At 33.9% G+C, this 24,343-nt stretch overlaps 1 protein-coding gene across 1 annotated transcript in view; it reads left to right on the forward strand.

The window, feature by feature from the left end:
• The window catches only part of LOC145293728 (uncharacterized), a 47,257-nt gene extending 27,237 nt beyond the window's left edge, over window positions 1–20,020 (forward strand). Inside the window, exons 2-3 of the mRNA XM_080140178.1 lie at window positions 6,189–6,376; window positions 19,137–20,020. Coding sequence (XP_079996304.1) covers window positions 6,189–6,376; window positions 19,137–19,374 — 426 coding nt within the window. The 3' untranslated portion in view covers window positions 19,375–20,020. The remainder of the gene's footprint in view (window positions 1–6,188; window positions 6,377–19,136) is intronic.
• The last annotated feature ends 4,323 nt before the right edge of the window (window positions 20,021–24,343 follow it).

The following is a 24,343-nucleotide window of genomic DNA, read 5'->3' on the forward strand; positions in this document are numbered from 1 at the left end:
AATCTCAACCAGATCTAAAAGCTCGATAAAACCAAATAGGAACTAGAGCTTATAATAAGCTTATAATGAGCTTAATATATATATATATATATATATATATATATATATATATATATATATATATATATATATATATATATATATATATATTCTAGCAAAAGTACCCGTCGTTGACTTGGTTCAAAAACAGCCTACAGAAAATGAACTCTGATTTATGAAAGTATGATAGGTTATGAAAAGGAAGGGTTGTAAAGAGAGAGGGGTATCAAAACCAAAGCAAAATATGATGAAAGTAAAATAAAACAGATAACCCCCATAATTTATTATATCATACCTGTTCACACTGAAAAACTTATCACAATATTCTGTGGATCTATATTAAAATACTTGTTAAACTTTGTGACATATTTCCATTCTATGGAGGTCAGGTGTGAACGAACACCCCATAATTTTATTATACCATATTTCTTCAAACTGAAACATAATTATCAAAGTATACTTCTGCAGATAGATATGAAAAGTCTTTATTAAAGTCTGTGCCTCTTTCCATTCCATGGAGGCCAGGCGCGAACGAAGACCCCACAATTTTATTATACCATCTCTATTTAAGCTAAAACATACTTATCAAAGTATTATTATGTACATCTATATCAAGAATACTTATAAAAGTTTTTTTTTTTAATTTTATATTTCCATACTTTGTGGACCAGGCGCGAACGCAGACTCCACAATTTTAATGAACCACCGTTCTGCCAGATCAAACATACCCATTCCTGTGTCTCGATACATCTTCTATCATTATATGTAATCAGTTTTTTAAATAGTCAACCATATAAGAGCCTATTCGTGACCAGACACACACGCACACACACACACATTCAGCTTTATATTATATGTATATATATATATATATGTGTGTGTGTGTGTGTATATATATATATACATATATATATATATATATATATATATATATATATATATATATATATATATATATATATATATATACAGTTGCGCACTTGTCATTTTTCAAAAACCGTAAATTTAAGCTAAATTGAATATAACGGTTCAGACAACTTATATCTCATTTGATTCGTCTTTTATTTCTATCAAATTTTATTTGTTAATATTTGACTTCTAATTGAAGTATTCTAGTGTTCAGTTCAATTTAAAAAAAACTAACTTCAAATCAATAAGCTAAAAAGAAACTCCGCAGCAACAAATGAGCTTAAAACCAGCTTAAAATATTCATTTTTTTGGCAACAAAGCATCGTTTAGTGCGGGCTTTTTCAAGAGTAAAAATGTAAAATGCTCATCAGTGAATCGAGTTTTTATGTCTTTCGAACTCTGTTTTATCATATATATATATATATATATATATATATATATATATATATATATATATATATATGCGTGTGTGTGTGTGTGTGTGTGTGTGTGTCTTACAACCTTCTAAAAATGCACGCAGGAGGGAACTACCTTTCCACTACCACCACATTAAACTGACTACATGCCGTACCTAGCTAATTTTGAGGGACGCTAAACATTTTTAATAATGAAAATCAACTGCTAATCTATTTGTTTTTTGTTGCCATAAATGAATTTCTGCTTCTTTGCAAACAAGTTAGTCGTGTTTTTATATCCTGGGCAACGACGTGCCAGGAGGCTAGTGCATAGTGAAAACGTCAAACGGCACTGGTCTCTTTTCTTTCTGGTATCTTCAATAGTCTCCCGCTGAATCTAAACGAATTCACGCCATTGCTCTCGTACAATATTATTTTTAATGATAGTAATAATGGGTAGTTGGTTTCTAATTATTATGTTTGCCTTCTAGCAAACCCGGACAGCCTCACCACGATACAAGAGAAAAAGTAACGGCAAAGACAAACCTAAAGGAAAACACCAACTCATTAGGATCAACCTTATAGGCAGACAACGTTGAAACAACGGTTACCATCAGACCAATAATATTAACCTTTCTTTTTTTTTTTACAAGAAGACACTGCATATCTCTCGTGGATAAAGGTAAACGAGTGCAAAGACATCGGTTATATAACACGGTAACGATGTGTAATGATAGAAATTGGATAGAATTTGATTATTTAAGAGCAGAGCTCAACATGAATTTGTTTACATTGGACTTGAATACGGATACCTGTAGTCAGCGCAAAAGAAGCCCCGCGGTATAAAGTTCGACAGACGGACAGTTCTAGGAAAGAAACTTTGTTCATGGAATGTTCGTTTAGTTTAAAGCACAGATAGAGAGTAGGAGAAATTGTTAAAAAATTGTTAGGTGAGTGTTTGCTGTGAGTGTTTCGCGGGAGACCACACCTAGCACTAGTAAATCTCATTTCTGAGCTTCCCTGACGTCATCATATGGTTGGCCACTAGGTGAAAGAAGATGTGAGAGTGATGATCGAACTCAACAAGGCGGGAGACATAAGATGAACATAGTTACAACCAAATGGATGTGCAACGCCTAAGTTGCTATCAAAACAATTGTTGTTTATACCCACTGATTTAGCATTAATAATTAATTAATTCTCCTCATTTCACGTGTTAATTTCTGATAATTTGGAGGCTGAATACCAAAAATATGATGGAAAAAAAAATCAAATCTGCTTATTGATATAATGAATACGAAAAGCTTTCTATGTTACTAAAAGTAACTTGTTAGTGGATAAAAAAAACATCTTACTAAATTAAAAATGGCGAAAGGGAAACCATTATCAGAGTTTGAGAGAGGAAGGATCTTTGAGCTTAATAGGGGTGGGCTCTCCCATAGATTCATTGCAAACGAAGTGAATCATAGCAAAACGGTCATCACAAATTTTTTAAGAAATCCAGATCAATATAGACACAAAAAGAGTCCAGGTCGACCAAAAAAAGTAACCCCATCACTGGATTGCCGTATCAGAAGAAGTTTAAAAAAAAAAACAGTATGAGCTCAAGTCGATTGAAAAGCCAAACAGCAGCAGAATGTAGTCCTAAAACCATCAGAAGGCATCTGAAAATGAAGGGTTTCAATCATTTAAAGCGATTGAAGAAACCACGTCTTCTTGAACAGCACAAAACTAACCGACTTAAATATACCGCCAAATACCAGACTTGGGATGAAGAGAAGTGGGAAAATGTAATTTTCTCCGATGAGAAAAAGTTTAATCTAGATGTTCCAGATGGATTTCAACACTATTGGCATGATAAAAATTTGCTCAAAGAGACTTTTTCAACTCGGCATAGTGGAGGAGGGTCTTTAATGATCTGGGGTGCTTTCTTGTCAGCTGGGGCCCTAAAGTTGCAAGTAGTGAAAGGCCGGCAAACATCATTAAAGTACATTTTAATGCTTCTATCAGGACTGAAGGTCCACGTCTGTGTGGAAGAAATTGGATTTTCCATCAAGACAACGCTGCGATACACACTTCTCGACGAGCACGAGAATACTTTTCTTCAAATAATATAGAATTGTTAGATCATCCAGCATGTTCTCCGGATCTCAATCCCATTGAAAATCTTTAGGGATGGATGGCAAAAGAAGTGTTCAAGGATGGAACCCAGTATGATTTGATAAAGGAGCTTTCTGATTCAGTTTTCAGTACATGGGATAAAATTCCTTCGCAACTGATAAAAAAAACTTAGTCGTAAGCATGTCAAGAGAATTTTTGAAGTAATTCGTAATAATGGAGGCTATACTAAATACTAAGACCCTTTTTAGTAATTTATAATTGCCTTTTGTTAGATAAATTATCAGTGGTCTTATCATTTTGACCAGGTGAAAATGTTTTTTTTTTTTTAAATAATTATTAGATCAGGGTTAAGGTTTCGAATGAAGCAGATTTCATTTTTCCATCATATTTTCCCTTTTGGCAATGGTTTCAACCATTTGTTTGATTAAAAATTCGATAATATGCGTAAACGCTTACTTTCTTAAGTGGTCTTATGGTTTTGACCAGGACTATATATATATATATATATATATATATATATATATATATATATATATATATATATATATATATATATATAATTTAAAGGGGGTTAGAACAGTAGTCTAAAGAGCAGAGTGTATTTTAATGTGATAGTAGCATTACTAATTTAATTAAAATACAAGAAAAGAACAGTGCTCGTTGTAATTCAGATATATAAAAAGCTCGATAGGCAAATATCCTAGAGCTACTTTAATATTTAGTAATGTGATTGATAATTTTAAATTCAAAGTAGAATTAAAAATAATAAAAATTAAAAATAAATTAACCTAGCAATTTTTTAAGGTAGGCAGATGTATCTGGAAAAAATTAAAATATTTACTTGATCAGAAAAGTAATATGGGTTGAGAATAAAAAATAGAATAAAATTATAAATCTGAATTTGGTTTAAATATAAGGTTATAATAATATGTTTTTAATAAAAGTTAAGAATTATATATATATATATATATATATATATATATATATGTCTTATATATATATATATATATATATATATATATATATATATATATATATTATATATATATATATAACTTTTAATAAAAACATATTATAATTCCTAGGTTTATTTATGGTGTCTTTTACATATAAAAAAAAAACACCCAATACTTTTGCTGATGAGGAGACTTTGTTTAAAAAAAAACTATATGTCAAAATTATTGTCCGTGGCTTAATGTCTATCACAATAAAAACATCGTTTCCGAAGCGATCGTACAAATTATTGACTTTGTTGTTGTTCCTTTTTATGAAACAGATTTTTAATTTTTAATTCTAATTTGAATTTTAAATTATCAATCACATTACTATATATATATATATATATATATATATATATATATATATATATATATATATATATATATATATATATGATTGCAACGTCTAGTCAGACAAGTGCCACTCTCTCAGACACTAAAAATCTATGAGGCTAAAAATGATTCCATCGCTACAGGACCATTTAATAAACAAATGCCTGAGGGAGTATCTATACACAGATGATGTTACAGAGTCTTAGCTTTGTACGACAGCCAAGTCTCTCTCTCTCTCTCTCTCTCTCTCGCTCTCTCTCTCTCTCTCTCTCTCTCTCTCGGTTCAAAATGTTGAGATCCAGCAACAGGCAAGAGCAAGATAGCCAGCAACAAATTAAACTGCAGACCAGCTTAATGCGGGTACTGGTCTTCAGCTTTATGGTTTTTTTTATCAGAGATTTGCTTCTCCTAGAAAGGTTGCCTTCACCACGGCTTACGGGAGCCCTCTCCACCCCAACACACATATACATACACATCAATATACACGGTGCTAGTTGACCGTTGACCCAGAAAAAGGGTTCATTCGCCTTTTGGAAGGTCTTGTTTTTAATCCTTCAGGGAGACTACCCACCCTCCTCACCAAACAAGTCTGGTGGGGGAACCAGTTTAGTCGCCGGTGATCCGATCATGAGGCAGGTAGTACTGGGTTACATGGTACCAGTAGCATATGACATGGCCTGACATATATATATATATATATATATATATATATATATATATATATATATATATATATATATATATATATTCTCCTACTTTTACATACATAGGTCGGTGCTAAAGTTTTGTTGTTTTCTTTTACTAAGGTGTCATAGCTTATCAAGACTAAGGGCTATTCGAGGATAAAGGTTAACGTATAGACGGTGAGGGGTACAAAACTGTCTTCGAAATCTTGTAGATTAGGACATTTTTGCAACCCTACTTCTTGTTTCTCACGGAAGAGACGTTGCCAGTCTATTTTTGCTCTATCGTAATTCTTATGTCAGATGCTCGACTGAGCTTCACTTTATGATCTCCATGTAAAATAGTCACAATATGCACTCGTCTAGCTACAACCACTGTCAATAATTTCTTTTACTCTCTATCAGTGCCTAAAATTAAACCAAAGTTTATGAGACGGTTTTTTCTTCTAGAACTGTCTGTCTGTGGAACACAATACCTTGGAGGTGCTTCCCAGCTAACTATAATACGGCCGTTTTCAAATCTAATATAAATAAGTTCTTGTTGGGCCGTCTTCTTAAATAATCAAACTCTTCTTAAGTTCCGCCATGACTGATCATCACAGTGTTGTCGCACAATCTACCCGACACTCAGTAACCCTTATCCTCGAGTGGCCGTTGGGCCTTGATAAGCAATATCACGTTAGTAATTATTTTTTTCTTTTTCGTTTCAGGTTAAAGTGACGTCAGTATGTCTGTGTCTCCTGATCGGACTCGTTGTGTTGTTTGATAGTTGGACGGACGCCAGCTGTGCCAAACCTTGCCTTATTAATTTCTTCACGTGCGTCAGAGGAGAAAACGACGGCTGCTGTTCGGTTTACGGATCTTGCATGAAGGACTCCTGTGGTTCAACCTCCGTCCCGTAAGTATGCGCCTACTATACAACCACTAGATAGTACCAAGGCTAATTACTATTGTTGGGACAATTAATCGGAATCAAGAATCGTACAAAGATTGAGTCTAATTTCCGATTACAAAAACGATTCTTTTAATTTTATTTATTTATTAATTTATCTATTTAATATATATGGTTCAAAAACAGTACGAAGTATTCCATATGTTTCTGTGACATTTATCCAAGTTTAAAACAGAATTTTATTACATATCGTTCTTCTAATTGCATTTTTTTAAATTTACCAGCTGTGACAATCAGGATTTAGTAGGGTGTATTCCATTTCCTGCTGTAGCTGTTCATTTGAACCTGAAATCATAAAAATTGGTCAGTCGGCTTATAAAATGTATAGCAATAACATACATAAGTCTTAAGAGTCTGCAAAAATTTTAAATACTTGTACAAAAAAGTCTGAAGAAATATTGAAGGCAGCTCGTATGAACAGATTGAGAGACATTCATCGATGGATTTGGCAATGTGCTCAGCACTGCTTCTGTATATGTTCGGACTTTCAGTTTTTGTTTGTTTCTTTTGCTTGCCATAGGGTGTTGTATACAAGGACGTACTCAGACTGATATATCAAACTTAATAAGCGATGGTCAGTCCAACAATCGTTTGCTTCTGGCATCGAGCGTGTGATAAAAACGTCTTTGCAATCTCTCAAGCGGCGTAATTAAGTAAAATTAAATAGTGTTTGATTAAGATCGAACGAAGTAATGAAGTAAAGACTTCTTGGATCAGACAGAATCCTGTCAATATTTGTATTTGGTGATGTCCTGCTGTGTTTAATTGTTTATATATGTGTGTGTGTGTGTGTGTGTGTGTGTGTGTGTGTGTGTGTGTGTGTGTGTGTTGCACGGTAAAAAGTTTTCCATTTACGAATTTAAATTATGGGGTGTTCCTTTTGTAATCATGGAGTTTCTAGCAGAAAGTGGGCTCATCCAAGTGAATAAGTCTGCGAATTTAGTTTCACTTTAAATTTATTTTAGTAAATTTCAAAACATGCGTAAAGACTATTTAGAATAGAATGATTAGATATAAAGAGATTTTATAACACCTACGCCTTTTGATGTTTCTCCCTTACTTAATTGATAAATAAATCTATATGCACCAGTATTTTTCTCTTATGTGCATATATATTATCTCTCTCTCTCTCTCTCTCTCTCTCTCTATATATATATATATATATATATATATATATATATATATATTAGAAGAGATTAATGTCCATATATCAATAAGAATTTAAGCCATGTGAATTGACTCAAATATTAAGCCACATGATTAATATTTCTGTAATCGAGCATATATATATATATATATATCATTTCCGTGACAATACATATTAACAGAGACTGAAGATAGTCCAGCATAGTAACCGGAGACTGGTCTCCTTTTGCGTTGGATTTCACACACACACACACACACACACACACACACACACACACACATACATATATATACATATATATATATATATATATATATATATATATATATATATATATATATATATATATATATAATTAAGCTTAATAATTAAAGTTAATACAAAATTATTTGGTTCCGGTTTAGCTTCTGAGTCTTGAAATTTTCATATCCTTAAAGTGATCCGTTCCAATGAAATACTCATTCAATTTTCTAAGGGTAAAACCAGAAAGAAATAAGAGCCAAATAGTAGTTAACCTAGAAAATGATTACTTTATTAGTCAGCAAGATGGCGTCTGCGAACAAATGGAAAAAGTGGATGGAGCGCAAATAATAATTTCATAAACAAAAGATACCGAGAAAGTTAAATTTTTTCATCTCTCTATTTCGTCGGAATATTATTACGTTTATTCTCATCTAATATATAAAAGGCTTTATGTCCGTCTGTCTGTCTCCATATTTTCAAACGCTTTCTCCTCTGAAACTAAAAGTCGCTTAACGGCGCAAGAGGCCTCAAATGATTAGATTGTTTACGGGCTGTTCTTTTATAAATCTTTAGCTGGTTTAAACAGTTTTTAAGGTGTCAAAAATAAGTATAACTTTAAAAAATCGTTTTACATTTTGTACACTCGTCTTAGTTTATTTTTAATTACTTTATTTTTTATCAATTCATATGCGTATCACGTTGGTACAGTGGTAACGTCATCAGCTTTGAATGCTACAGTTTCGATTCTAGCTAATCGCACCCAAATTCTTTCTTTCTTTTTTTTTTACTTTTGAAATCACGACTCTATAATAATATACGAAATCTGGAAAAATTAAAATATCATATTTAAGCGTATTTTACAACTGGGCAACCCTCCATCCGCTACAAAAGGAGTCAAAAAATGCGATAAGCATCGATTTGTGACATAATAATAGAAGGAAACACATACACATTCAAAAATCCAACACAAACATTCAAAATAAAAAAGGACCTAAACTGCACCTCACACACATTAAAAACGAACTTGTATCACATTTGCTTTCTTAGGCAAGCAAAAAAAATATATAATATTATATAACTATTAGACGTATAACACACATTCTACAAACCAATACAAGGAAACACACACGCACACACACACGCACGCACACACGCACACACGCGCGCGCGCGCACACACACACTCCCCTACGAACTCATTTGACCAAGTACCAACGTGGCCAAGTACGAAAATATAAATAAAAAAAGCAGTAAAAGGAGAAACACGAAAAGAAAGGGAAAAGCAGAAGACAGCAATGGTCATGGTCTGATCTCCAATAAGCAAGTGTAGGAGTGGAACACACCTGTGAAGACCTTTAGAATCATTTATAGACATTCCCACCGCTCGGAAACATGTAACCAAAATGGACTACGAAAATGATTTTATACATTCTGAACACATTCCCATCACCCTGGAAAATTTCATCAGTATGCCCTGTATTTAAGAATTCAGGTGATCGCTCATCCCCCTCTCAGTACAGGCCAATAAGTCTCCTGTACGTCATGAGTAAGTTGCTGGAATCCCTGTTAAATACAGAAGTAATCAACCATCTCAACAAAAATAACCTTCTTAGTGACACTCAATATGGTTTCCGTTCTGCTAGATCTACAGCAGATGTGCTTACAGTTATATCTCATAGGATTAGCAAATCTTGACGGAGGCAACCTTTCTAGGGCAATTGCTTTTGACATATCAAAGGCCTTTGATGGGGTATGGCATAAAGGTTTACTTCACAATATCTCTAGCTATGGTATAGCTGGAAATGTCTTCGCAATTATTAAATCATTTCTTTCTAATAGGTTCATAAGAGTAGTAGTTGAGGGGCAAAAATCAGAAGCTCACAGTATTAATGCTGGAGTCCCTCAGGAGTCCATCCTGGGCCCAACTCTTTTCCTGATCTACATTAATGATCTTCCCAATCACATCCTTGCATCATTTGTAGACATTTATGCTGATGACACTACCATTTATGATAGCACATCTAAGACAGTAAACGACCAAGTTCTCTCAGATTCTCTCTCCTCTGATCTTGAGCACGTGGTACAATGGGGAAAGGAGTGGCTGGTTACTTTTAATGCATCTAAAACCAAGCTTCTCTCTTTACATCATCAACATTCTGATCTACATCTGGCATCAATTGAAATGAATGGCTCTCGTCTTGGGGAGGCCTCAAGTTTTGACAAACTTCTGGGTTTGACCGTTACTGCTGATCTTAAATGGAACACGTACATCAAATCTGTTGCCAAGGCCGCTGGAAAAATGGTGGGATATTTCTATCGATCCAGTAGATATCTCACTACTGATGCAATTCTCTATCTATATAAGAGCCAGGTACGTCCAAGGATGGAATACTGTTGCCACATATGGGCAGGAGCTGCTAGAAAGTACTTGTCCTGCCTTGATATAGTTAAAAATAGCCTTCGTAGCCTCGTAGGAGATGTCCTTTTCTCTTCGCTGCAACCTCTATCTCACAGAAGAGATGTTGCGTGTTTGTCTCTGATGTATCGTTATTTTCATGGAAAATGTTCGACTAATCTTCAATCTATGGTCCCCCTCGGCAAACTTTCACAAGAAACACTCGTCTAGCTGAAAACACTATCAATAATTCCCCCACTCTTTATCTGTGCCTAAACCTAAACGTAGATTCCATGAACAAAGCTTCTTTCTTAGAACTGCACACCTGTGGAATTGTCCTCCGTTTTCCTGCTTTCCGGCTGACTATAATATGGTTGTCTTCAAGTCTAACGTAAATAAGTTCTTGATGAACCGTTCCATATAAGTTAACAAATTTACCGAATTTCCATTACTAATGATTACTATATTGTCCAGTTTCTACTGTACACTCTTTAACCCTTATCCTCGAGTTGCCTCTTGGCCTTGATAATGTGGTGATGCCTGTGTAAAAAAAAAAATATTTTACACTTTGAATACTTTCTGAGGAGGACGTTTCACAGAACGTCTGAAACGCGTAAAAAATTATTTCAATGATTTAAAAACATTAGTACAATGATCTTAGTATGATATTTTTTTTAAATGAAAAATCAAAATACAGAATCATAAAATAATGTTAAAAAATACATACCAATTGTTGGTGACCTTTCTCATTTATATATATATATATATATATATATATATATATATATATATATATATATATATATATATATATATATATATATCTTCACGGGTGTGTTCCACTCCTACACTTGCTTATTGCTGTCTTTTGGTTTTCCCTTTCTTTATATATATATATATATATATATATATATATATATATATATATATATATATATATATATATATATATATATATACTAGAAGATAGACTCGGTGTTACCCGCTATTAAACGTAACATTACATTCCTCTTAAAAAATGAAGTAAAAAATGGGAAAGAAACTAAGACATGTGCATGCGAGTATTGTGTTTTTTCGAAACAGTTCGTTTCTTATAAGTAAGAAAATTCCTCGAGCTGAGATCGAAACCAAAACGTAAAGACAGTGGGTAAAGCACAACCCTTAGACCAGCTTGACACAATCTTTGAAAAGTGTTTTCAACCATCATTAAACAATTGACAGATAAAAACCTCTAAGTACCAATTTTGTCCCTTTAGCAGCCCTTTCTTCCAGAAGAAACCGATTAAAAAGTTTTCCGCATGTCAGAATACCCTATATACCAAATTTCAAATCTGCAGTTAAGAAATTTGTTGAGTATATAGGTTGGAAAGTGACTTTACACACACACATTCTCACATATGTGTGTGTGTGTGTGTGTGTGTGTGTGTGTGTGTGTGTGTGTGTGTGTGTGTGTGTGTGTTTGAAATACTGTCGTTCGTTATAAATTATTTCGATACTGTTGTGTATGATGCATGTGTCAGAGCATATTTATGACGATCCAATGTCCGTATAAGCAACAAAAACCAAGACGATTTGCTACGAAAATGATTTAGACCTCCCTGTACGCCTAACCCGGTAGGATACGGGTGCTATGTTTAATTACAACCCCCGTTCGCTCAGCCTTTCCTCTATCCACCCGATCTAAGTAAGGCAATCGCATTTTCTCACGCGACGCTTCGATTCTTTTGCCTCGGCATCATTACCCGATATATGCGTGAGGCTAATTTCCGTCTATTCGACCCGGGAAGATTCCATGCTCTCGCACCGGAAAATCAATACGAGAAACATGATCAAGAGCGGTCGTGTGTTTTTTTTATGGATATGCTCGCGCACTATAGAATCAGTATTCCGAGTTCAAATCTTGCTGCATCTATCTGAAGCGTTATGGGCAACAACAACAACAACAACAGTGAAGACGCGTTCTTGGCGCTTTGGTTGGGAATAAAGTGTAGTATCTGTCCTCACCTTTTTCTGTCCCTGATGAGGATGATGGAGAAGAAATCCTTCATGACTGAGACAATTTTTATTTATGTTCCTACCAGAGTGCCTCTTTTTAAGGAGCTGGATTTTCTTCACATTAAAAACCGACTTTGTGTCTAACTCTGCCCTCATGGACAGGCAAGTAAATAGTGTAGTATCTGTTCTGGGCTACACTTGGGTTAATTTGTCCTTGGTCAATGTAGAGGACGCCCTTTTATACTGAGACAATTTGTATTTTTTGCCTACTGTCAGAGTACCCCTTTTTAGGGAGGTGAACTGGTTTCCACCACATTAATAACGACGTGTCACATTTTGCTCTCGTGGGCAAGCAAATAAATACTGTTCTTTGCTAGAAACAAAGTGTAGTATCTGTTCTGATAACGATTAGCGGGACACGTGGAAATTCCACAGGAGACTCATTCATATGTAATATATTGATGGCGATATTCATGGCGTAAATAGAGATGTTCTGATATTATTGTAACTCTTTTGTTAAAACTGCAAAAGTATTTATCTAAACTAGCAGGGACGCCCGGCGTAGCCAGGTCAAAAAAGTATGCTTTAATATGACATTTTAATCCTTGCAGATTTCGGATATATTCCTATTTACAATGCCTCTCCACGGGACAGAGTTAGACACCAGGGTCGTTTTTTAATGTGGAGAAAAGAAACAAAAATAAAAATTGTCTCAGTCGTGAAGGATTTCTCCTCCACTGACAAAGAACAAGAAATTGAAGTGTAGATCTGAAGAACAGATACTACACTTTGATCTTGACCCGAAGGCCAAGAATCGGATATATTATTATAGAGTTAATGTTCTGTCGATTTTTATATATTATAAAGTTGCGATTTCAAAAATAAAAAAATATATCCACATCACTTGGGTGCATCAGATTGAGTTCTTTCAGCTGTAATCGAAACCGAACCCAAAATTTATAAAGAATTCTTGTTAAAATTATTTATTTTAAAAACTGGAGCACCGGCGCTTTTTTTTTTTTTTTTTTTTTTTTTTTTTGCCTCAAACAAGGCACATTGCCACTTTTATGTAGAGGGCTATTATTAGAGACATAAGCATTAGGGGTACTATGTAGGGAGTTGGGCAGAAAGATGTCGGTTCACGTTACACTTGAACTTCTGCATGTCAGTGCAGTTGGGGAAGCAGGGGCCCGGAAGGGAATTCCAAAGTCTAGCGGTTCTGGGGAAGAAGGCTCTCTTACATCTAGGGATCTCTGCTGTGAAGGGGTGGGATTTAGCTGCTTGTCGGGTTGGTCGGGGGTATTTACGTCGAGGGGGTACAAGTGCTTGCAGTTCGTCAGAGCATTCACCGTTAAAGTTCCACCAGCTATAATCGAAATCAAAACCAAAACTTATGAAGAATTCTTGGTAAAATCATTTATAAAAGAAAAATAGATGTACTTAAGTGCCATCAGCTATAATTTAAGCCGAAATTAAAACTTATGAAGAATTTTCGGTAAAATTATTTATAAGAACATAAATGAACATAAATTGAATCGGTATTTTAAATATAAATGATTTTTTTTAAGTTAACAAACTTCTCAACGTTTGCTATTTATCTATCCAAAGTTTTGATAAACTTGTGAGATTTTCATCTATATTTTCACTTGTGCCAAAATCAAACAAAATATAAGGAAACATGAAATATTTTCAAGGATGTGGTGATCAGAAAAAATCAGAGCAAGAAAAAAAATTTTCCAATCATGTTAAATCTTAAATATTAAAGTGGGAATCCTCTAATAGACACTATATGCCCATTTATCAAATAGGTGCAAAAAGATTTTTAAAACCTGTGATCTTGAATAGCAAGTGAACTCTAGAATATTTACTTTGCTTACAATAAAAACTAATAAAAACAAATTAAATTTGGAGAGTCTATGTCTGGAAATGGGTTTTCAAATATGCTTAGAATGACAATTGCCACAGCCGGTAGGGTTTCCTTGGGTCTAAAGAGGTGCCATAAAACTTAAGTATTTCAGAAGAAGCCGATGACAGACACCCCAATGTACAGCCGGAATTTAACAACCCCGCCCAGAGCATTTACAACCTTTTTAATAATCATATGAACTCACTCGGATGAAGGCACATACACATTTTAGCGAATAGTTGCTAAACGATTACAAAGGTAATAGGCAAGTTATTTCTCAATAAATGACCAATAAATAAAATAAATTAAACTCTGCTAATCAATGTTTAAGTTGTAAATGAGATTTATAACTGTTCTGTGGCCCTTCTCAGTCTTATGTTGTAAAAGAACAATTTCTGATAAAAAAAAAGTTTGTGCTTGTTTCATTTTTTATTTTAAAATTTTAAAGAATCAGTTTATAATCGGAAATTAGACTATAATTTTTTTCGATTCTGATACCGATTCCGATACCCCCCCCAAAAAAAAGATTTTTTTGATTCCCGATTCCGATTAATCTTCCCAACCCTAGTGTATATATTATGTATATGTATACTAGCACAGTCAGCTTTCGTTTTTGTTCGCTATACATTAAGTCGCTTTGTGCCTTGTCTCGTGCGATTTCCATTAAAAAAAAACAGTAATACATCATCATTACAGTCAAGATTGCGTTTTCAAATGTGTGAAATATACTAACTGTCCCTACCCGGCGTTGCCTGGATGTAGAAATTTGATGCGAAAATTGACAAGTAGGAAATATATAATAAAATCATTATTAAATAAGGCAAGAACGAGGCGTCTTTTTATTTAGACAAACATGCCACAGTTCAAGCATTTCAAAATACAACGCGCGGCTCTTTACAAACAGACTTTTCATTCTCCAACTTTACAACATGGCAAGGAAGAAGAAAAGAAAAAAAGAAACAAAACAACATACTGAAGATGGGGTATATCTCCGAAATATATTTGTTATAAATTGCAAACAAGTAAAATATTTGTTTATTTGTTTCCTAATATTACGTTGTGATTTGGCTTTCAAGCGCACTTGATGCGTATTTTTTTATTCAAATTAAATCAACGTCTCTATATGAACTCACACTGTTGATGTTATATATATATATATATATATATATATATATATGTGTGTGTGTGTGTGTGTGTGTGTGTGTGTGTGTGTGTGTGATAAAACAATATAAAATAAATAGCATTATATACGAAATAAGTGACAATTTATATATATATATATATAATGATTTACTATAATAATTATTAAATATCTACAGACACTAGTGTTTCATCCTTTCGAGAATCACCAGTGCATGGTGTCACGATTAACATGTGTCGACAGATTAGAACCCGGCAACAGAAGCCATCATTAGCAAGGACCTAATTCATTCGGCCACCATAAACCACGAGAAATACTGTTGAAATTTAAACATTCATTTTTTTATGTTTTTAACGTCTGTCAGAGTGATCTAATCATTATATGATGATCTGCCCATAAGAGTTAAATTGACCGACTTTTATTTCGACTGAAAGTGCTCAACGATAAGAATCCAGTTTCTTAAAGGAGCTAACATAATTATTTACAATAATAATTATTAAATACCTACATTCACTAGTGTTTCATCCTTTCGGAAATCATCAGTGCATGTTGTCACGATTAACACCGGTCGATAGATTCGAACTAGGCGATAGAAGACATTTCTGGCTTCATTAGCAAGGACCTAGTGCATTCGGCTACCATTAATCGCGAGAAATACTGTTGAAATTTAAACATTTATTTTTTTTAAATGTTTTTAGCGTCTGTCAGAGTGATCTAATCATTATATGATGATCTGCGCATAGTATTCCGACGATATAAACACATAAAAAAGGACACTCCCACTCACACATCCATCAATGTTTCGTCTTTATTGTAAGACTTCTTCTGGATAAATGCATTGAAGAAAAAAAAATACCAGTACAATATTTGAAAATATATTTGTTGTGATGAAAAGTATGCTTTTGTTCTATTTACAACTTTTTATTACAACAAATATATATATATATATATATATATATATATATAGTTTTTGACATAGGAGTCACCATTTACCAAGGCCCAGAGGCCACTCGAGGATAAGGGTTATTGAGTGTATAATAGTCAACGTATCATATCGTAGTAATCATAAGTAGTGGAAATCCGATAAATTGGATTACTTAGGTTCATCAAGAATTTGTTTACGTTGGACTTGAAGACTACCACATTGTAGTCAGCTGGAAAACAGGCAAACGGAAAAGAGTTCCACAGGCGTGCAGTTCTAAGAAAGAAGCTTTGTTCATGGAATCTACGTTTTGGTTTAGGCATAGATAACGAGTGGGGGAAAATTATTAACAGTGGCTTTAGCTAGGCGATGTTTTTCGTGTAAGTCAGGCCAAAGGGACCATAGATTGAAGCTCAGACGAACACTTGTCATGAAAATAACGGTAAAGCAGAGACAGCCTCGCAACGTCTCTTCCGTGGGAAAGAGGTTGCAGGGAAGAAAAAAGGGCACCACAACTAAGCTACGAAGTCTATTTTGAACTCTTTCAAGGCAGGATAAGCTGCTTCTAGCAGCTCCTGCCCATATATAGCAACAGTACTATATCCTTGGACGTACTTGGCTCTTATGCAAGTAGAGAATTGCATCGGCAGTGAGATATCTATTGGCGCGGTCGAACGATTCCACCATTTTTCCAGCAGTCTTGGCAACGGATTTGATGTACGTGTTCCGTCTCAGATCATGAGTAAAGGTCAGATCCAGAAGCTTGTCAAAACATGGAGCCTCCTCAAGACGAGAGCCATTTGATGCCAGACGGGTATCAGAGCGTTACGCATGTTCAACCAAATACACGGAAACAAACACATACATTTTCATTTCGCTTAGGGGATAAATCATTCTAGATTGAGACGAATTTCGGGTTTTTAAGAACGTATTTTTAGCAATAATGACGATAACGAATTTTAAATATTACAATATGTAAAACTCGTTTTCATCATTATTTTTATTTTTTTTTCATTTTTTTTTTTAATTTTTTTTTTTTTTTTTGATAACGATCACTTTTTGTCAGTAGTGTAATATTTTGTTTTTCTAAAGAGAAATTAAATAAAATAAATCAATGTTTTGTGTTTTCGAAACATTTTATATCGACAAGATTGTTTTAATAACGTATCCAATACAGAATATCTTCGCAGATTTTTTTTTTATTTCGCCTATAAAGAAATCCTTGTAGACTCTGGCAAGATTTATTTTTTTTTTTAGAGAACAGGATTTTCTACAAATAAAATTGAAAATAGAGCTTAAATACTTTATTTTTTATTAATAATCTAATTTATTTTATAAAAATTAGATAAAGTGAACGAAACAGCGCAGTAAGTATAAATGTTTTTAGTTTTACCATTAAAAAATGCGAACGTGCTTTAAGCAAATGTTTGTCTTGATTACTGCCTTAGTTCTGTATCGTTCAAATGTGCATTTAAATAAATAAAATCTAATTTTTCCTATACCTTCCCGCGTGTGTGAATTCATGCGGTAATGTGCTTGTTAACGCGTAACTCAGAATATTTGCAGAAATAAAGCAAAATGTATTCAGAATGATCCAATGATATTCTCTTAATCCACTAAGGAGAGCGGTCATTATTTAGATTTAATGTGTATTGCATTATGTAGAAAATATTAAGAATAACAAAATGAAACAATTTACGTTTTAACTAAAATTCCTCTCAATTAAAAAAAGAAAAATGGCGTCAGTGTCACTGGTGGTGGTGAGAGTAGAAAAATAGTACCGAATAGTATATTAGCAGGTTTATTTAAGAGAATCCGATAATCCGGAGAAAATATTAAAAGTCAAATAAATATATGTATGCGTATATCGTTTCCTCATTCATTTCAAAAATTTGTTTATACATTTTAATTATGTTTAGCGCGCGTGTTAACAAACTGATATTCCCCTTGTTTAAACAGCCAACTACAACATTTCAATGGTCTGAAATAATCTTCTTAATATAAACTAAATATCTCATAGTTCTTGTTATTTTTTAAGGAAAAGGAAACTGTTATCATATTTATTAACATATTTTTTCCTTATTTTATTCATGGTTTGTTTTGTTTGTTTGTTTGTTTGTATGTTTGTTTGTTTGTTTGTTTGTTTTTTTCATCAGTTTTTATTTGATACTAGCTGACCGCCGGCATTGCCCGGTCGTAAAATACGCATAAATATTGTATTTGCCGACAGAAACTGAAACTGAGTATTATGTTATTTTTTTCTAAACCATTCACTTCTTGTGGGTGAAAATACTCGAACTGGGATCGAAACCAAAATAATAACTATAATCAGTGAATCAAGTACAATCATCATTATATCAGCGTGATGCGATCTCAAAAAGGTGTTTCCAAACAACTTATTTTTAATATGAGTCATCTACAATGTAGACTATTATTCACTCATGCGCATTCGTAAATAAGTAAGCAAACAATAAAAATCCGATGACTTCTACGTCCCAATTTTTCTATTTTGACCCCCTTAGCAGCCCTTTTATCCGGATAAAAACGGACTAAAAGTTTTCCACATGTCTGAATATCCTATATGCCAAAATCTCAAGTCTGTAGATCAAAAGTCCGATAAGTATATAGATTGATAAGTGTCCTCGCACACACATTCTTAGTTTTCTAAATGCGTAGATTAGATTATTTGATATGTAAATATTTTTTAATTTTTTTTTGTTTTGTTCTGTTTTTTTTATTTGTTTTTTTTTTTTGTTGTTTTTTTGTTTTTGTTTTTTGTTTTGTTTTGTTTTTTTTGCTTTCTGTGGCCAGGTCCCATCATGTCTATTTGTTTTAGTTTTGTTTGGTGAAAGGAATTTTCTAACATAATATAGTGTATCCGTATAACTTGAAAATGCATCGTTTCCGCAATCTATTATGATGATGTCATTAAAACTATTTTTATTTTTTCTGTTATAGTTGCGATGATTCCAGGGGTAAACGAGCTAGCTCGAAAAGGGGCAGTTGGAACAAACGAGGAAGCTGGAACAAGCGTGGCAGCTGGAACAAGAGGGCCGACGGATCAGACAACTGGAGCAGAAGATCTGATAATTCCGAGGTTTCCAGCCTTGGAAGTTGGGACAAGAGAGCCGCAGAGGACTATCCAGAAGCCATTCTTCGACGGATGATTTCACAAAACTATGGCGCCCATCTCTAGACGGCCGGACCGCCCACCAATATGCAACAAAAACCAATTACCAAACCAAAGAACATGAACGAGAGAAAGAGAGAGAGAGAGAGAGGAAAAAATGATATATAACGCGGCTTTTAAAAAATGGGTTAAAAAAAAAAAAGAAAAGAACTTCGGAAAATTTGATTTGGAATTAAAAGAAAATTTTAGTTTTAAAAAATGTTAAAACGCCTACAAAACGAGAACGAACCGTTTCATGCTTTCCGGTGATCGTTATCTCAACAAAAATAAATAAATTAAAACAAAAAAAAATATCTATAATCAAATATTCCCTGCTCTTTTACGAAAGTACTGAAAGGGTTCCCGCAGAACAATGACAAAAAAGGCAAGAACGTAAAGAAGAGTCTTGAGATGGACAATGCCATGTGGGATCCAATTTGGACATTTCGATGTGATATACATGCTCTTTGTCTCTTATGATTCCTATCTACATATGTATATATCTATATGCGTCCATATAATATGATACATGAAATATAAGAAATGCAATATATACATCTATATATAAAGTATATCATTGTATTATATATCTATACATAGATGTGTCTCTGTCTATCTATATATACATATATATATATGTATACGAAACCTGTGAATAAATTTTCAAACATGTTATTAGCGTTGTGTTCTATCTTTCGCTTTTTTTCTCTATTTTTCTTTATTTTTTTATTTTTCTATTTTTCTTTTTTTTTTTTTTTTCTATTTTCCATTTTTTCTATTCTAAAATTTTTATTTTAATGACCGATCCTAGAGTGATAAACCGCGTGTGCCCTGACGCTGATATAAGGTAATTTTTTTTTTACACTCAAACAAACATTCGAACATTAGCCCATCAAGGAGAAAAAAAAATGAATTGCAAGAAAAACAATATATGTAAATATGTAAGTGTGTGTGTGTGTGTGTGTGTGTGTGTGTGTGTGTGTGTGTGTGTGTGTGTGTGTGTGTGTGTGTGTGTGTGTGTGTGTGTGTGTGTGTGTGTGTGTGCGTGTGTGTGTGTGTGTTATTTTACATATATTGTGCTCTTCTATGCGTCAGAAAATTCTTGTAGAACACTCGCATTGTAATATGCATAGTTTCTACATTCTGCATAATTGTGTAGAATTCAGGACGGAAACGTTTTAGAATACGGACATGTTTGTTTGTTTATATATATATATATATATATATATATATATATATATATATATATATATATATATAAGCGTTTCTTTTTTTTATGTTAAGATGTCCGTCTATAATAATCTAATGATTATAACATTATAATTATAATCATTTTTAAATACCTACAGACACTAGTGTTCATCCTTTTGGGAATCATCAGTGTGCCGCGATTACAGCCGGTCGGGAGATTCGAACCCGGCCACGAAGCTATCTATCTCTCCCTCCCTCCCTCTCTCTCTCTCTCTCTCTCTCTCTCTCTTTTCATATATATATATATATATATATATATATATATATATATATATATATATATATATATATATGAGAATAATGGAAATATTATTCCGAGGAAATAGAGAAATAAAACAAGAACAAATAAAGTTATGTGTTCATCAATGTTTCGTGTTTATTTGCAGATTCCTCTGGATGAAATTAAGAAAAAAACCTCGGTACAAATATTTGAAAATATATTTTTGATGCAATGAAATTTATGACCCTGTTCCACTTCAGAAACGGAAAACGTCGTTGGAAATTCATAAACAAAAGGGGCGGGAAGCATAGCAGTGTGAATGAGAGTAAGATTTTTTTAATATTAATATATATGACGTAATAAAGAAAATCTCTTTCACGACGCTATGCACCCCATTGAGTTTGTTCCTTCTCTCTCTCTCTCTCTCTCTCTCTCTCTCTCTCTCTCTCTCTCTCTCTCTCTCTATTTCTCTCTATCTCTATCTCTCTCTTACTTTTTCTCTCTCTACCTATATATATATATATAAATATATATATATATGTATGTATATATATATATATATATATATATATATATATATATATATATATATACAGTAAGTTATAAAATATATATGGCGATATTGATATTGACAGAAATTGACGGAATAGTTTGGTAGAGAAATGTACACACACAGACAGACACACAGACACAAAGACAATTTCACTTTTATAGATATATAGATATACATACTATATTGTTATTGTGTTTTCTATTATCTTGCTAGTTTTTTATGATTATATATATATATATATATATAGAGAGAGAGAGAGAGAGAGAGAGAGAGATAGATAGATATAGATATAGATATAGATATAGATAGATAGATAGATAAAGTTGGGTTTTTGTCGCTCTGACATTGATATTACCTTTTCTATTATTATTATTATTATTATTATTATTATTATTATTTTCTTTTTTATAACTTACTAACTAGATCTACCTACGTATTGAGCACTGTTGAAGTAAATACTTAAAGTTTACGCATAAATTTATACTTTCGTATATTAATTTATGTGAGGAAATGAAGTAGTTTTATATACAGGGTGGGCGAAAAGTCCCAGGACACTATACATGTATTTTTAATAAAACACAGTATTTTTTAATGAAACACACAGAAAACATATATATTCAACAAAAAAAGAGGACTTTATTAGAAACAAAGCAGAAAACAACTAGAGTAATTTAGTGGTCTAGGGGATCAGTATGTTGGCCCTCGTTGTTCTTGCACAATTCCATTCGCCTCCAGGTTCTTTGTGCCATTTTTTTAGAGAATTCCTTGATACGCTAGCAAAAGCTGCAATAATCGCATGCTTTAGCTGATCAATGGTTTCGTATCTACATGGACTTATAAGCTTTGACATCCAAGTCCTTTTTCATATGATCCATCATGGTAGCCTTTGGTGACTTGGCCCTCGGGCCAGGATCAAAGTGTAGCATCTGTTCCGGCAGATGCTGCAAGCTATGACTAGCTATGACTAGCTGTGACTAGCAAAGACTAGATGTGGGGGCAACCCCACATGCCTGACCATTAACCAGCTCCCATTTCCCACCTCTCGGGAGCTGGTCCCCTTTTTCCCTTCCCCCTCCTTTCACTCCTCACATTAAAAATCGACCTTGTGCCTAATTTGCTGGGTGGGGGAGCAAATAAATACCATCATGGTAGCCCTTGGTATTCCAAGTTCAGCAGAACGTTTTCTGGTGGATTTCTTGGGAGACTGTTGCAGTGATTCTTGAACACCAGCACACGTTTCCTTTCGTGTTTCAGGCCTGCCACTTCTTGCCTGATCCAGAACGCTACCTGTTTCAAAAACTTTCTTCTCCCACAGATACAGATTACTTCTTGATGGCGCGGACTTTCCAAATCTTTCTGTGAAAGCACTTCGAACATCTTCCATAGTCATGTCATTCCTGATGCGGTCGTGAACCCAAACAGCAGCAATTAAGCGCTCCTCAACAGTAAATACACTGATGTCAGTCATAACCTGAAAAAATAAATGAAATAAATTGTTTAAACAATATTAGAATATTAAAATCAATCATATTTAACAGCATTCAAATATTAAAAATAGAGTGTCCTGGGACTTTTCGGCCACCCTGTATATATATATGACATTTGAAATTTTTCATAAAGAGTGTTCAGAGATAGGGCAAGCTTTTTCATCGGTTTGGGTCGAAAATTTTTAGTTACCAATATATAAATGTATGTATGTATGTATGTTTGCATGTCTGCCTAAAACTTTTGACAGAAGCGATGGATTTTTCCAAATTCAGTATCGTTTTAAAGTTCGACCTTTCAGACGACAAATATCGAAAAATTGGCTAAAAACATTCATACTTCACCTTCAACTGGGCAGTTTTCAACAGGGGGGGGTCGCTTTTTTCGCCGATATTTTTGAAAGTCATCCTCTCTTGTCGATTGTCTAGCCTTAATTTAAATCTACAGCACTTCCGGTTTGGCGGTGGTCGTAACAGCAAAGACGTCAGTTTTTTTCCCCCCGTTCTTTTCCTCCTTCGCGGTACGGGTTCGAGCCTGCCTCCCTACAACCACTTTTTTTTTTTGCTCAACACACACATCCAAACACCCGGGCACGCTGGGCTGAAATTCTAGTATACATATATATATATATATATATATATATATATATATATATATATATATATATAAAGTTGGGGTTTTCTCGCTCTGACATTGATAATACTTTCTCTATTATTATTATTATTATTATTATTATTATTATTATTATTATTATTATTATTGGCTCACATGGAGTTTTCACACAAGTCAACAAACGATCTTATTGGAGACCTGTGGTGTTCTCTGGAAGCTGAGTCACAACAAGTCTCCCCAGACGCCCAGCTCTCTCCTCCTCCTTCGATAGCATTTGCAAATAAATTTGCATCATCGCAACAGCCGCTTACCATTGATTTCTTGCCGGCAGTGGCCATTAGGTTATACTGGAATTTGAGTGGCTAAGCCTCCCCAAGATCTCAGTTCTCTTCAAACTTGTCCAGCAGAGGTCTGGCCAGTGTTCCCTCTTCGATCTTTCCATCCTCCTTGACTCTTCTCGGCTCTTTGCTATCACTTTTCTATTGGGAGGAACGGTGGCGAAACAATGGAGGGGATGCATGATGGTGGTGTAGAACATGTAGTTCTGCAGCTTCGGTGTTCTTAATTCCCTGTAACGCTTCTTCGTTATATTGTCTTGTGTTATTCTCCGCATTCAAGGGTTTTCCTTAATATTTCAGCCGTTTTCATTATCGTTAGGCGTTGTATTTTTGCGGCTATTCCTCTGATTCCAGTTTCTGCCATTCTTTTTTCCAGGTTTTTCGGAATTGTTCCTAGTGATCCTACTATTATCGGTACTATTTTGATTTTCTTCATCATCCAAATCCCTTTTAACTCTCTGGCTAGTTTTGTATATTTGCTTCGTTTCTCCTTTTTTTTCATACTCACCCTGTGGTCAGCTGTCAACGATTTGACAG

The sequence above is a fragment of the Euprymna scolopes genome, chromosome 15 (assembly GCF_053919585.1).
Source record: "Euprymna scolopes isolate OS-2025 chromosome 15, ASM5391958v1, whole genome shotgun sequence".
NCBI lineage: Eukaryota > Metazoa > Mollusca > Cephalopoda > Sepiida > Sepiolidae > Euprymna > Euprymna scolopes.